This window comes from Xenopus laevis, chromosome 4L (genome assembly GCF_017654675.1).
Source record: "Xenopus laevis strain J_2021 chromosome 4L, Xenopus_laevis_v10.1, whole genome shotgun sequence".
Lineage (NCBI taxonomy): Eukaryota > Metazoa > Chordata > Amphibia > Anura > Pipidae > Xenopus > Xenopus laevis.
Genome location: NC_054377.1, coordinates 147301321 through 147316159, shown reverse-complemented (window position 1 = coordinate 147316159; position 14839 = coordinate 147301321). Strand labels below are relative to the sequence as shown.

General features: G+C 40.6%; 1 protein-coding gene across 2 annotated transcripts; it reads left to right on the top strand.

The window, feature by feature from the left end:
- The first annotated feature begins 559 nt into the window (after positions 1–559).
- On the top strand, positions 560–8715 carry c3orf14.L (Putative ortholog of hT021 (Chromosome 3 open reading frame 14), 1 of 1 L homeolog). Of its 2 annotated transcripts, none has more exons than XM_018259219.2 (5): positions 560–720; positions 3532–3608; positions 5383–5506; positions 7706–7780; positions 8167–8715. In XM_018259219.2, the coding sequence occupies exons 2-5, from the start codon at positions 3532–3534 to the stop codon at positions 8344–8346; spliced, it is 456 nt and encodes a 151-aa protein (XP_018114708.1). In that variant the 5' UTR covers positions 560–720; the 3' UTR covers positions 8347–8715. The 2 variants fall into 2 exon arrangements, with proteins under 2 accessions (XP_018114708.1, XP_018114707.1); XM_018259218.2 differs by lacking the exon at positions 560–720 and adding an exon at positions 775–927.
- Positions 8716–14839: the final 6124 nt, after the last annotated feature.

Genomic DNA, 14839 nt, shown 5'->3' with positions numbered 1-14839 from the left:
CCCTATTAATAACATTGGGATCACTGACCTTCCTATATATTTATCTTTATTCCCTATTAATAACATTGGGATCACTGACCTTCCTATATATTTATCTTTATTCCCTATTAATAACATTGGGATCACTGACCTTCCTATATATTTATCTTTATTCCCTATTAATAACATTGGGATCACTGACCTTCCTATATATTTATCTTTATTCCCTATTAATAACATTGGGATCAACCATCATTTTTTACCCATTTAACCCAAAACCGATTCCCAAACCGAATTCCAATGAGCCCATGTCTAATTAAGGCCAGAGCAAGCCCTGCACCATGTAGGCCTCAGCAACTGGCTCCGAGCTCTACTCACAACTAGAACAAAGCAAAATAAAACAAATTAGTGGCACACAATTCCCATGACTGGAGCAAAGGCCCATTCAGCGCTCTGCTCAGACAACTCATTCCACTTCCGTCACTTTTTTTCCCGCCTTCACTAAACCGGAAGTGAACAAAACTGATTTTACGTCTGTAGAAAAATGTTTTAACAATCAGTAGATGCGCAATTCTAAGACTCATCGCCGAACATTTTTTATAGAAAAATCAGGAGCAGCTCCTAAGAGACGGCACTGGAGGGCAGCAACAGACAAACAACCAGCAATTAGAGACAAAGCTATGACACACACTCTAACTGACCTATCACCAGGGCTTGCACATGCCATACAGCTTTTGATTGGTTCGTATAGTATTGTCTCCCTTGCATTCACTTGGATATTGACAGCGCGCGTTCTAGGACACGTGTTTAGTTGCGGCCTATGGTGTAACGCTTCCGGCTTGTTGCCCGTGGCTACGCGTGAGCGTCCGTCCGTCCTTGTTTGCGTAATGCGGAAGTGCAGCCCTTGGAACCTCTCTGGCTTCGCTTCGCTGTTCTTCAGCGTCTGAGGTGAGGAATGAATTATGAACGGCATCTGATTGGGGTTTTTCTAAAATGAATGCACATTTGGTGGACAATATTCTTTCCTCTGGTTCGGACACTTGAAGCAGTGTAGACAACAGAAGTCATTTCTCTTCCAGTTCTGGCTGCTGCCACATTATTTCAGGAGTCAGAACCAGCAGTGCAGGGTGTAACTTTAAAGGGGCTGTTCACCTGTTTTTGAGTTATTTAGCTTTTTATTCACCAGTTTGCATAAGAGAAGTGAACAAAACTGATTTTACGTCTGCAGTAATCTGGTTGCTAGGGTCCAAATTACCATAGCAACCAGGTTCTTATTTCAGTAAGAGACTGGAATATAAATGGGAGATTGTCGAAAAGAGAAAGATGAGCAATAAAAAGTAGAAATAACAATAAATGTGTAGCCTTACAGAGCATTTGTTTGTTTAGATGGGGTCAGTGACCCCACCCCCCATTGAAAAGCTGAAAAGAGTCAGAAGAAGGTAAATCATTTAAAAACTATAAGAAATAAACAACGAAGACAAATCGTAACGCTCCTTAGAATTGGCTCTTCTATATCATAATAAAAGTAAACTTAAAGGGAAACCACCCCTTTAAATGTTATGCTCATTAAAAAAAGGTGCAGTGACTGTATCTTCAAAGGGGCGATTCACCTTTAGGTTAACTTTTAGTAAATTATAAATACCCAACACCTTCAGTACACCCTCATATAAACTGTTTGACAATCCACCAAAAAGTGCTCTTGACTCTCCTCCACCCCACACCCCCAGGGACACTCTTTTCTTACATGACTCAGATATTTCATGTTGCCCCGCACATACAACTTGCCCTGCAGTGTCAGCCAGGAGTTATCAAACAGTTTTGGGGGGAGTCTCACGCTGTTTAAATACTTTAGTATGTCCTCCAGGGTTTTGCTGGTACAGTCTCTTATAGCCAGTGGGACAGTAAAGAAGGAGGTTAGTACCCTGGCATAGATTTGCTTCCTTGGGGTTGATGTTATTTCTGCTGCCCCAATGCCCCACCTCTTTATCAGCTTAAGGGCATGGGCAATGTGTGGTGGGAAATAGCTCTGTCTTACACGGACCTCTTTCGCCCTACCGCCCTGCAACCAGTCCACGATAAAAGTAAGCCTCTCCAATTTGCCTCAGATGGGGAAAAATTCCTTCCTTTCTCCAAAATGGACTAGTCCCTGGATCAACTTGTACTCATAACCCTGTATTCCCTCACTTGCTAAAAAGCAATCCAAGCCCTTCTTACAGCTATCTAATGTATCAGTAATTCAGGTGCAGACTCTAAACTGTTACAATTTGCAACAATCAGTTGATCCATTTCTCAGCAGCCTCTCTGGAGTATTAGCAACTATTGTATCAATTCTAACAGCTGCCTGTAATGAAACTCAAGGGATTCTACTTAGCAGGGACAAAGATAAGAAATGGATCAACTAAATGTATCAATTTAGAACAGTTTACAGGGTCGGCGCCCCCCCCTCCCCGAGCTGCTTTAGAATGTGAAAACGAACACTTTACACTTCAATATTAGAAAAACAGTCACACATAGAAAATAGAAAGTAAAAAAAAGTCGCAATTTCTGGTGATCTGTCTGAAAACAAATAGTTGTTCGAAGGTGAAGCACCCCTTTAAAGGTCTGGACTGGGATTCAATATAGACTGGACTTTCAAGTACACAGAGACCCAAAAAGCCCCCCACCAGCCCACTATATAGTTACTGTCTATGGCAACAGCAGTCCCTCTGGCATTTGCCAGAACCCACAGATTACCAGCCTGGGCCTGGTTCCAGTTTCATGTCCTTTATTGGCAGTTTCGTGTCCTTTGATTGCACTGAACCCACGATCAGGGCCACCACCAGGGGGGGGGCACAGGGGGTACAAGTGTACCAGGCCCTGGCCTGAAGGAGAGCCGGGCAGTGCTGAACTTTTCAAAAGAGCTGGACCCCTTTGACAGCGCTTAAGCTGTACCGCCTCCGTCTGAACTCCCGAACAGCCGAAATGCGGAAGTGACGAAAATAGCTGAAGCTGAAGTCCTGAAGCCACAAGTTCAATTCCTCTGAACACCAATGTGTGTTTTTTTATCTTTTTTTATTTAATCTAATTTAATTTTTAATCCCCTGGCCACCAAAGTATTATTTTAATACTCTATAGGCCCCTGCCACCATCTTTGGGGCCCCATTTTTTTAACTTGTATGCTTTTGTGGGGGGGGCCCTCGTCCCCAATAGCTTTTTATAACTTGTGTGTGTGGGGTTACCTTTTTTAGCACTGATGTCTGTATGGTCTTTTAACTGTGATGTGGAGTGGGCGGGATCTGGGTCCGGGCTTGGGGGCCGGGTTCTACGGGGCCCTGTTATTTCTAACGGTGGCCCTGCCCATGATACCAGCTAAATGAAGCCACAGTGCTATCCTCTGGCATGTCCTAGCTTGCTCTTAGTGCTCTAGCACAGCTACAGAGATGAAAGCAAATTTATGATTGGTTCATGTGGATAACTGCACTAATGCATAATGATATCTATATAAGCAATAAAACACACCCAACACTGATCTCAATAACCATTTCATTTCCTGATCATTTTTCTTTATATAAGATGGGCAGCGATGAGAGGAAACGGATGAATATGTACTTTGTGACAGAAGCCGCATTAAGCAGGAGACATAAGGAAATGTAAGTTCATTCATTAATATCTGCTGAAATGATATTGAATGTACAGCGATGGAAACAAAGTCCAGGTCTGACTGTCGTAACAAAGCCTACATTCAGCAGCAGCCAATGAGTGTTGTACAGGGAGGTTGGACATAGAATGGGATTGTAACACACAAGTTCAACTTATTGCCAATAGTTCTGCTGTACAATCATATTATGATTTTATTTTTGCTTTATCAGACATGAGTGAATCTTGTTGCACTACAGCTCCCAAGATTCCTTGACAAGCCAGTAACTGGATTGACATCTGTCAAGTTTACATAGAGGTCCTTACAGCTATACTCTATTCCTGCTGTATGTGTATACAATATTATTATGACCCATGCTGGGAAGTTGTGTTTTTTGTTAGGGATGCAACGAATCCAGGATTCAGTTAGGAAAGCTACCAAAGCAGTTTATTGCCAATAGATTAGTTACAAAAGACTAATGTTTATTTATTCTGCAGAATGCTTTAACATACCAACAGCTCTAGAAGATCTTACTGGTTGTTTAGTATAGTAGCTGCCATATTAGCTTGGTGTGACATCACTTCCTGCCTGAGTCTCTCCCTTCTCATAGCTCTGGGCTCAGATTACATCAGGAAGGGGAGAGGGAGGGGGGAAAGGGAGAGATGAGCAAACTGAGCATGCTCAAGCCCTAGCCCTGGGGGTTTAAGCTGAAAACAGGAAGTCTGATACAGAAGCCCATGAGTACACAATAGAAGGAAAGAAATGTGGTGTTTCTTTTGACAGAGGACTCGGAGCAGCATTACTTTGAGGGTTTACTGGTGTATTTATATAGAGCTTTCTGATAAAGCTTACTTAAAGGAAAACTATACCCCTCAAACAATGTAGGTCTCTATAAAGATATATTGCATAAAACAGCTCATGTGTAAAACCCTGCTTCATGTAAATAAACCATTTTCATAATAATATACTTATTTAGTAGTATGTGCCATTGGTTAATTGTAAATAGAAAACCTCCATTTTAAAAAATATGGGCCCCCTAGGATCGTAGGATTCACTGTGCACACAAACATACCAAACAAACCATACTTATTAGGCCACATGAGCCAATTAACAGACACTTCTTCCTGTTACAATTAGAGCTGTAGTATTTCTGGTCAGGTGATCTCTGAGGCAGCACACAGACCATCACGAAATGGTGGTTCAAGGCAAGAGATGTAAATAATTACTTAAATATATATTCTAGTTTGGTAAGATTCTTTAACATGCCACTTAATTTGATATAAACTATCTGTTGCTCAAGTATTCATTTTGGGGTTATTGTTTTCCTTCAATTTGTCTTTTTTCTCATTTAAAGGCTATGCCCTTGAGTTCAACATATAGCACTTGCTGATTACTACTTTCACTTCCTGAGTCACTGTTTAGGGAAGAGAAGGTAGTACAGCAAATGACCCACAGATCATTTTTTTTGCTGTGTATTTTATTCTCAAATCCTGATTAGAATATATTGCAAGCAGGTAAATATTATTTGCATCCATATTGTAACTTCCCTGCAAGTCCACTAGATGGAGCCAGTAAATGTTTCATCCCAGAAAATCGGACCAGATATGGAAACTTTCCACACATTTTCATCTCACTGGAGCCGTTTTTAGTTAGAAATGAGTGTATTTTATTCTCCCTGTCCATGACATGAGGTGCTTTGGCTGTGATCTTTATATTTAGGTTTTTGATAGGTAAATAAAAACGCTTGCATTAAAATAATTCATTCGGCTCATCTTTCAAACTCCCAGAATAGCTGAACGAGCAAAACTGCAGGAGGAAATGAAGGTGCAATCTGAGCAGCATGAAAACGAAAGGAAAATCTTTGCCCAAAGAGATGAATCCGCGAACAAGAGGAACCAAGCTATTCTCGAGGTAAGGATTGTGAGCAGCCCAGCCTCCTCCACCTCCCAGCCAAGACTTGCAATTACTCTCTGCATTTGTATCCAGGTTTCACTTTGCTCAGGTTCTAACAGTTACAGAGTAGGTCTATCAAGCAGAACCCCCACCCAAGGCCCTGATGGATCTATATATTCTGTTTTTTTTCATATGGCAAATTCACCTCTACCTGCCAGAACCATCAGCTGCCTTACAGTCCATGCACTATGAGCCTACTCTGGGTGTAAACCCCAAAAAAGGACATCATTTTGGTCATGCACTTATAGCGACCTGAATGGGTCTAATACAGTGAACCCTTACTGATAACAACAAAATGTGGCCACGTTTGCATGCACTACAGATGTACAATCTTCCTGAACTGAAATTTAAGTAGGCCATGTGAAAGGGAGGAGGAGCCAGTGCTGCTAGAATGAAATATTATTTACCATAAACTAGAAAAAACATCTTCTACCCTCCACTTTGCCGCCTAGAGGAGGCTGCTTTGACGTTCTTCTGCTTAGGAAAGATTTGAGAAAGGGTTCTAACTTTTTTCCTAAGCAGAAGAACATCAGAGCAGCCTCTTTCTTTCTCCTGACAACTTCCTTGACTATTTGGTGGTCAGACTGGTGGGAAACTGACCAGCAAGTAGTGCTGTTGTAGCAAATTTCATTCATATTAACAGCACATGTATCCTTTAATTTCTTGGAATTTAAAAAATAAATAAATAATGAATGTACATTGCAACAGTTCTTAGAATAGCACCCTCGTCAGGTTTACATTCACTTACTTTTTAGGTATACTTATCCTTTAATGTCTGAATAAGCCTCGCTCATATATCCACCGAGGAGGTGACACAGGTCAACAGGCATAGTCAAGGGAAGAGTAGGTAGTTACTGTTTCTTGTGTTTGAGCCACAGTGAGACTAGAAGGAGCAAACAATGTAACTGCCAGCTCTTTGTGCAAGTATGTGCATGTGTCTGCGAGTATGCATAAAATTATGAGCTTATGAAGATATGTATATTTATGTACAAGTACATAGTAACATAGAAAGTTAGGCTGAAAAAAGACACACGTTCAACCTTAAGTCTATATATAACCTGCCTAACTGCCAGTTGATCCAGAGGAAGGCGAAAACCCCCATTTGAAGCCTCTCCAATTTGCCTCAGATGGGGAAAAATTCCTTCCTGACTCCAAAATGGCAATGGGACCAGTCCCTGGATCAACTTGTACTATGAGCTATCTTCCATAACCCTGTATTCCCTCACTTGCTAAACACCATCCAACCCCTTCTTATACCTATCTAATGTATCAGCCTGTACCACTGATTCACTTCCCAGCTCTCCCTGTAACACCCCTTTCCCTCCTCTAATCTCATTGGCTCCCTCCTGTCTGCTGGGAGGAGCTACTGGTGAATAAAGCATCCGACCCTTCCTTATACCTATCTAATGTATCAGCCTGTACCACTGATTCAGGGAGACAATTCCACATCTTCACAGCTCTCACTGTAGCAAACCCCTTCCCAATATTTAGCTGGAACCTCTTTTCTTCTAATCGGAATGGGTGACCTTGTATCAGCTGGAAAGATCTACTGGTAAATAAATCATTAGAGAGATTATTATATGATCCCATTATATATTTATACATAGTAATCATATCTCCCCTTAAGCGCCTCTTCTCCAGCATAAACATCCCCAATTTGGCCAGTCTTTCCTCATAGCTAAGATTTTCCCTTTACCAGCTTAGTTGCCCTTCTCTGTACCGTCTCTAATACAATAATGTCCTGTTTGAGTGATGGAGACCAAAACTGTACGGCATATTCTAGATGGGGCCGTACTGCTTCAGATTCTTCAGATTTCCCTGTTCTCGTGTACATTCTTGCAGTTTCTGTTATTCGTTAATATCGATTTACTTCCACTAAAATCCTAACATGGAAATAAATATCTAGTAGAAGTAAATCTAGAGCAACTGCTGAGTAATCACTGAAGACATTTCAATACTCATCTGAGTTCAACGGAAGGAGCTGTTCGGATGAGTATTGAAACATCTTTAATGATTATTTGGCAAGTCCAGTTGCTCTAGCTTTACTTCTACTGGATAAACAAGGACCTTGATGAATGAAAACCTTCATAGACATTTGGAAATACATGTTATTGTGTGTAATACACTGCGGTCAGGTTTAAATGTGACTCATTCTAGGATCTGCAAGGGTTCGAACAGAGCTTGAAGAGAAAGTTGGAGTCCCGTCCAGATCCTGTTGTTCTTAGCCTGGAGGTAAGCAGCAGCAGCTATTCAGGCTTTGTCTAATTGTAAACAAACTCTTCCTAAACTCTGTTGGTATTTCCTGAACAGCGGCAGCCCCCTCACTTTAATCAGTTATGGATTTTGTGAAGGGAGAAATTGTGTGAGGTGGTTGGTGCAAAACTTTTATTGCTGTGAGTTATACATTCTGGTTAATAATGCACATTCCCCACAACCCTCGGCTGTTGCCATGTTACCATGCTATTCCTATTCTTGCTCCATATGAATAATATTGAAATAAAAATTTCCATACAGTTGGCACCACATTTCCCCGATATTGGCATGACTGTAATATAAACTTGGCTGTGGAATATGGAACCCTTTTAAAGGACATGTATCTTGTTTCTTCTGTATTTTAGAATAAATATTGGGAATCGGTGGAACAAGAAATTCCAAAGTGGGAACGGTTTCTTCTCGGAAAGGCTTCATCTCCGTTCGGATTTAAGAAAAGCCCAGAGAAGAGAAATCATTCTCAGACACTGCAGAGCCCAAGGAAAAAGGACTTGCCTCCTTCTGGTGCACAGACCTTACCTCGGTAGTGCACTTGTTATCTGGATGGGCAAATAATTATTTAGGAAGGGTGTTGAATATTAAGGAAAAACATAATTATGACCATCCAGGGGTCAATATAAGCTGGTGGCTCCAGGCAGAGTTTATAGGACTTTCCTGTTGATTTGTACAATTGATATCATGGCCATAAATTTGACCAGATATCGCTTTGGCCTGCTGTTGTGGTCTTCTCCTGATAGGTCTCCATTATGATCTCATTGTTGTCCTGTCGAACAGCAAGCAGATCAGCCGGATTTGACTCTGCAAGTGGGGGGCCCGATTGGACAACATGTTCAACAATATTACTTTAAAATAACAAGATATTTAATGTCTCCTGGACAGATAAAAGCTAAAATCTCTGTGACTGCTGTGCTTTGTGTTTAAAGGAGAAGTAAGGGTTAAAAGTAACTAAGCTTTATCAGAAAGGTCTATATAAATACACCAGTAAACCCACAATGTAATGCTGCTCTGAGTCTTCTGTCAAAAGAAACACATCATTTCTTTCCTTCTATTGTGTACTCATGGGCTTCTGTATCAGACTTCCTGTTTTCAGCTTAAACCTCCAGGGCTTGGGCTTGAGCATGCTCAGTTTGCTACTCTCTCCCTTCCCTGCTGTAAACTGAGCTAGAGTCCTGCGCGGAACCAATTTGTTAAACCCAAACCCGACCTGCAGCCCACATACTTATCCGATTGGACCCTGCTACCTAACCCGACCCGCAAGTACCTTATCCGCAACCCCATCTACGACCCACTGACTATCAAGAAACAGGAAGTGCTGTCATTGTAACCCAAAGTGACATCATTGGAAGTTTGCGTGATCAGAAAAAAAGGAGTAAAACAGGAAGCGCTGTCATTGTAAACCAGAAATAACATCATTGGAAGTAGGCGTGATCAGAAAAAAAGGTGTAAAACTCACTATTGAGAGGACCCGCGACTGAACTACGATCTGCAAACCTGGAGAACCACCGACCCACATCTATACCCTCTCCTGAAACTTCTACCGGCAACCCGCAGGTTTTTGCGGGTAACCTGCGGGTACACGATCAGCTGCAGGACTCTAATCTGATCCCAGAGCTATGGGGAAAGACTCAGGCTGGAAGTGATGTCATATCAAGCTAATATGGCAGCTGCTGTCATAAACAAACAGAGACAGTGTCTAGGGCTGTTTATTCAGGTATGAAAAACCATTCTAAGGAATAATAATTGTGTTCTAACTTGGACTGTTGTGGCTAATCTATTGGCAACAAACTGCCTTGGTAGCTTTCCTTATTCTTTAATATGACTATCCATGCTGGGCTGAACGTGTCTAAATTTGTACCAGGACATCCACCCATTTGCTTTCTTTGATTCCTTGTTGAGTGGGTTTTCATATTCATAGAAATTACATAGTGGAAACAATGTAAAAATGTATGAAATATTTGCAGAGTAAGTTTACATTAAGATGCATATAAAATATATATTTTTGTGTTTGTGTTACTTACCCTTTAATTCACATTTTTTGGGGTTGCTACACATTTGTGTTTAAAAGAGGAAATGATTTACAGTATTTTGCATTTATCGAAGTAAGAACATTGCATCTTCCCTCTGAGGCAAGAGAAGTAATTTACTATAAGGACTTTGCAAAATGTCTCCCCTGTGTAAAGGCAGGCATGGGATCTGTTATCCACAATGGTTTTCCATCTAACAGGTCTTTCTGTATTTTGGTTTTCCATAACTTTAGACTACTTAAAAATCTTTTAAACGTTCATTAAACCCAATATGATTGTTTTGCCTCCAATAAGGATTAATAATATCTTAGATGGGATCAAGTACAGTGTATTGTTTTGTTATTACAGAGAAAAGGGAAATCATCCAATCCAGGATTCGGTTCAGGATTCAACCTTTTTGAGGAGAATTCAGATTTGGGCGAATTAAAGTGCCTGGCCGAATCCGAATGATAAAAAGCATGCGAGTTTTTGTCACACAAACAAGGAAGGCAAAAAATCTTTAACCACGCACGGTTCTCGCTCCCTCTCCCCCCCCCCCAATTTATGCAAGTTAGGCTTCGGATTCAGTTCAGTATTTGGCCAAATCTTTCACAAAGGATTCGGACTAATTTGATTAAAATCGAGTCTATGGGAGATCAGAGAGCTGTGGCTGCCCCCATGAATACAACTCACCCTGAGTTCAGCAGCACTGTATTCATGGACGGGGGAGGCACATTATATGGGGCCCATCACAAACCCACATGCCTGTAGATTTTACAGTTTGTGGCACCTTAAGGGGATGGTCAGTGATAGAAAGGCTACGGTCTTTTTTGTTCTCCTAGAGAGAGAGAGAGAGAGGGGCAGAATTAGAGCAAGTCAGACCTATTTTGTGATATTTACTTCAAGGATTTTTTTTCACCCATAAATCTTATTACTTAAATCACATCATTGTTGTATAACATCATTTAATTGAGCGCCTTATTGGCCTGCTCTAAAAGTTGTATTCTGATGGATAATAAGTTATTGGTGAGCTGCAGACACATCTTTATATCCAGCTTTATACCCCCATAGGAGTCTTAATAATGAACTTTGACCTTTCCAAAAAAAAAAAAAAAAAGGAATCCCAACTGCCACCTTCGAGTATATATCATTTATAGCTCCCAGGAAGTGGAACCTATTATTAGCTGCCCATCACATAAAGGTCGTGTGTGTGTGTGTGTGTGTGTGTGTGTGTGTGTGTGTGTGTGTGTGTGTGTGTGTGTGTATATATATATATATATATATATATATATATATATATATTGCTTGACAATAAGTAAACCTAAATTTGGAGCAACTTTAAACCGTGCACCTGCCTCACTCGCACTCACCCACATCAGTCCAACTGCAGATTAACAGGGACACAGGGAGGTGTAACACGAGTGGATGGCAATAGATAGATGAGAGATAGATACATGATAGATGACGGATCTATAGATAGTTAAATTGATAATAGATGAATTGATGATATTTGATAGATAGATGATAGATGTATAGATAGATATTAGTAATAATAAATAGGTATATGACAGATAGATGACAGATAGATGACAGATAGATGACAGATGAATGATAGATTCTAGATAGATACATGATAGAGACTGATAGATGGCAGATAGATAAATAGATACTAACTAGATAGATAGATAGATAGATAGATAGATAGATAGATGCAACATTAAACAGTGCACCCACCTCACTCGCACTAGCACCCAGATCAGTCCAACTGCAGATTAACTGGGACACCGGGAGGTGTGACACTAGTGGATGGCAATAGATGACAAAGATGATTGATAGATAAATAGATACTAGATAGCTACATGATAGATAGATACATGATAGCAGGCACGGACTGGCAATCTGTGGGTTCTGGCAAATGCCAGAGGGGCTGCTATAAGGTGTCATAGAAAGTCAGTATTTAGTGGGCTGGTGGGGGCTGATTGGGCCTCTGTGTACCTGAAATGCCAGGGCCTATTTTAATTCTCAGTCTGGATCTGCATGATAGATAGATGACATATAGATACATGATATACATGACACAGGGAGGTGTGACACTAATGGATGGCGATAGATAGATGGATAGATACATGACAGATGACAAATAAATAGATAGATACAAGATAGATAGATAGATAGATAGATACATGATAGATAGATAGATACATGATAGATAGATAGATAGATAGATAGATAGATAGATAGATAGATAGATAGATATTACATGATAGATAGATAGATAGATAGATACAGTAGATGATAGATAGATAGATAGATAGATAGATAGATAGATAGATAGATAGATAGATAGATAGATAGATACTTGACATATAGGTAGATAGAGGCCAGATAGATGATTGATAGATAAATAGATACATGATAGATAGATTAGAGACAGATATATAGATAGGTGACAAATAGATGCTAGATATAGATGACAGATAGATAGACAAAATGGAAGAAAGATGACATAGAAGAGAGAGATGATCGATATATAGATAGGTAGATACATGAAAAATAGATGACAGATAGATAACGGATAGATAGCCTAGGATTCTAGCTGTCAGTGTAGGCATGATGAATGGACCTTATCTAAATAGCTAATAATTATTTTACAGGCTTGGGAGATAAGAAAAGGTGAAAGGGATTTTTGTTTCCACTTGTTTTCTTATTGTCTCCTCTTTCTTGTGTAAACAAACCATTAGGCTGCTGGGTGGTGATATAAGAGAACAATAGGTGCCTTTTACTCAGCAATAGGTGCAATGGACAAACTGACCCTTAGGGTAAGGAAACATTACCACAAGCTCTCATATACTGTACATATAGTGTTTTTATGAGTGCGCAAATAATAATAAGGGACCTTGCTTTTTTTTTATTAAAATGTCCCATTAAGTGCCAGGCAGAACTGAAGACAAGGGCATCCCCATTCTATTTTCTTGTACCTCCTTTAATATTGGCCTTTGACAACCAATATGGGAGCGTTCCAATGAGACCCATCATTGCAGTGTTCTACACGACATGATCCAATTCAAAGCCTCCCGCTACTCTGACATTGCACTGAATGAGGTGTGGGAATGACTTTGGTGTTGGAAAGCATGGGAGGAGGGTATCCAGCTGCTTAAATGAGAACATTTGCAACTAAAGGCTTACATTCACTCAAACAACCCCCACCGCCTTCAGGGCATGATGTTCGTCTGGACCCTGTTGATAGAAAGGCTTTACTGCACTTGTGATGATCTAAACATGCAGACAATACATGTTTCAGGAGTGTACCCCTTTATCTGGCAATCACAGTTCATCTGGTCCCCAAACTGCGTCTTCTTCACCACTCCATTGGACACTGAAAAATCATGGCTTCTCTTAATGCAGGAGGACCCGGATCAGCATATAAGCACCCTCTCTGAATTGGGCTTCATGCTGGCTCCCATAATCCATTGTTAAGCCCTGCTAATGGGCTAGGGAACTTGTATCTCATGTAGTTTCAGGTTAATCTGGTTTTATAAGATTCCAAGGAGCTATCGATTTCTCCTAAATAAAACTAAAAACTTTAGGCTGAAACCTGACTTCTATTTTAAGGATTGTTCACCTTTAAATTAACTGTTAGTATGATGTAGAGAGTGACATTCTGAGACAATTTGCAATTGGTTTTAATTTTTTATTATTTGTGGGTTTTGAGTTATTTCACTTTTTATTCAGCAGCTCTCCAGTTTGCAATTCCAGCAATCTGGTTGCTAGGGTAGGAATTACCCTAGCAACCATGCATTAATTTGAATAAGGAGAGGCCTGAATAGAAAGATGAGTAATAATACATTTGTCGCCTTACAGAGCATTTGTTTTTTATATGGGGTCAGCGACCCCCACTTGAAAGCTGTAAAGAGTCAGAAGAAAAAGGCAATTAGCCATTTTATAACATACTAAAAGTTAACTTAAAGGTCAACCACCCCTTTAACTTATGGGCCCGAGGTTGATCCTTGTGAATACAGTGAAAGTTAGTTCATCCTACAAAAATAGCCATTGAAACAAGGTACATGAACTAGTTTGGGTGGAACAGCTAATTCTTCAGCTTCACCCACGGCAGGAGGGAATTATTCTTCCACTGTATAGAATATGCCGTACAGTTTTGGTCTCCATCACTCAAACAGGACATTATTGTATTAGAGAGGGTACAGAGAAGGGTAACTAAGCTGGTAAAGGGAAAATCTTAGCTATGAGGAAAGACTGGCCAAATTGGAGATGTTCACGCTGGAGAAGAGGCGCTTAAGGGGTGATATGATAACAATGTATAAATATATAAGGGGATCATATAATAATCTCTCTAATGATTTATTTACCAGTAGGTCTTTCCAGCTGACACAAGGTCACCCATTCCGATTAGAAGAAAAGAGGTTCTGGCTAAATATTGGGAAGGGGTTTGTTACAGTGAGAGCTGTGAAGATGTGGAATTGTCTCCCTGAATCAGTGGTACAGGCTGATACATTAGATAGGTATAAGAAGGGGTTGGATGGTGTTTAGCAAGTGAGGGAATACAGGGATATGGGAGATAGCTCATAGTACAAGTTGATCCAGGGACTGGTCCCATTGCCATTTTGGAGTCAGGAAGGAATTTTTCCCCCTCTGAGGCAAATTGGAGAGGCTTCAGATGGGGTTTTTGCCTTCCTCTGGATCAACTGGCAGTTAGGCAGGTTATATACTTAAGGTTGAACTTGATGGACTTGTGTCTTTTTTCAACCTAACTTACTAGGTTACTTGAGAAACAAGGTAAAAAAAACACAGCTCTATTGGACATTTCCCATATCCCCCCCCTCTCTAAGACATGGGGTTGCTTTAAACTAGGAAATGAACAGGAAATCTGGATCTGTACACGGCCGCTGATATCTCACTTGCCCCTGGGCTCCAAGCTGTCAGCCTGCTCCCGTGCCGTGTATTTCAGTCTCATAGCCAGCAGGGTGAGTGCCGGCCCTGTTAGCGCTAATTAGCCACC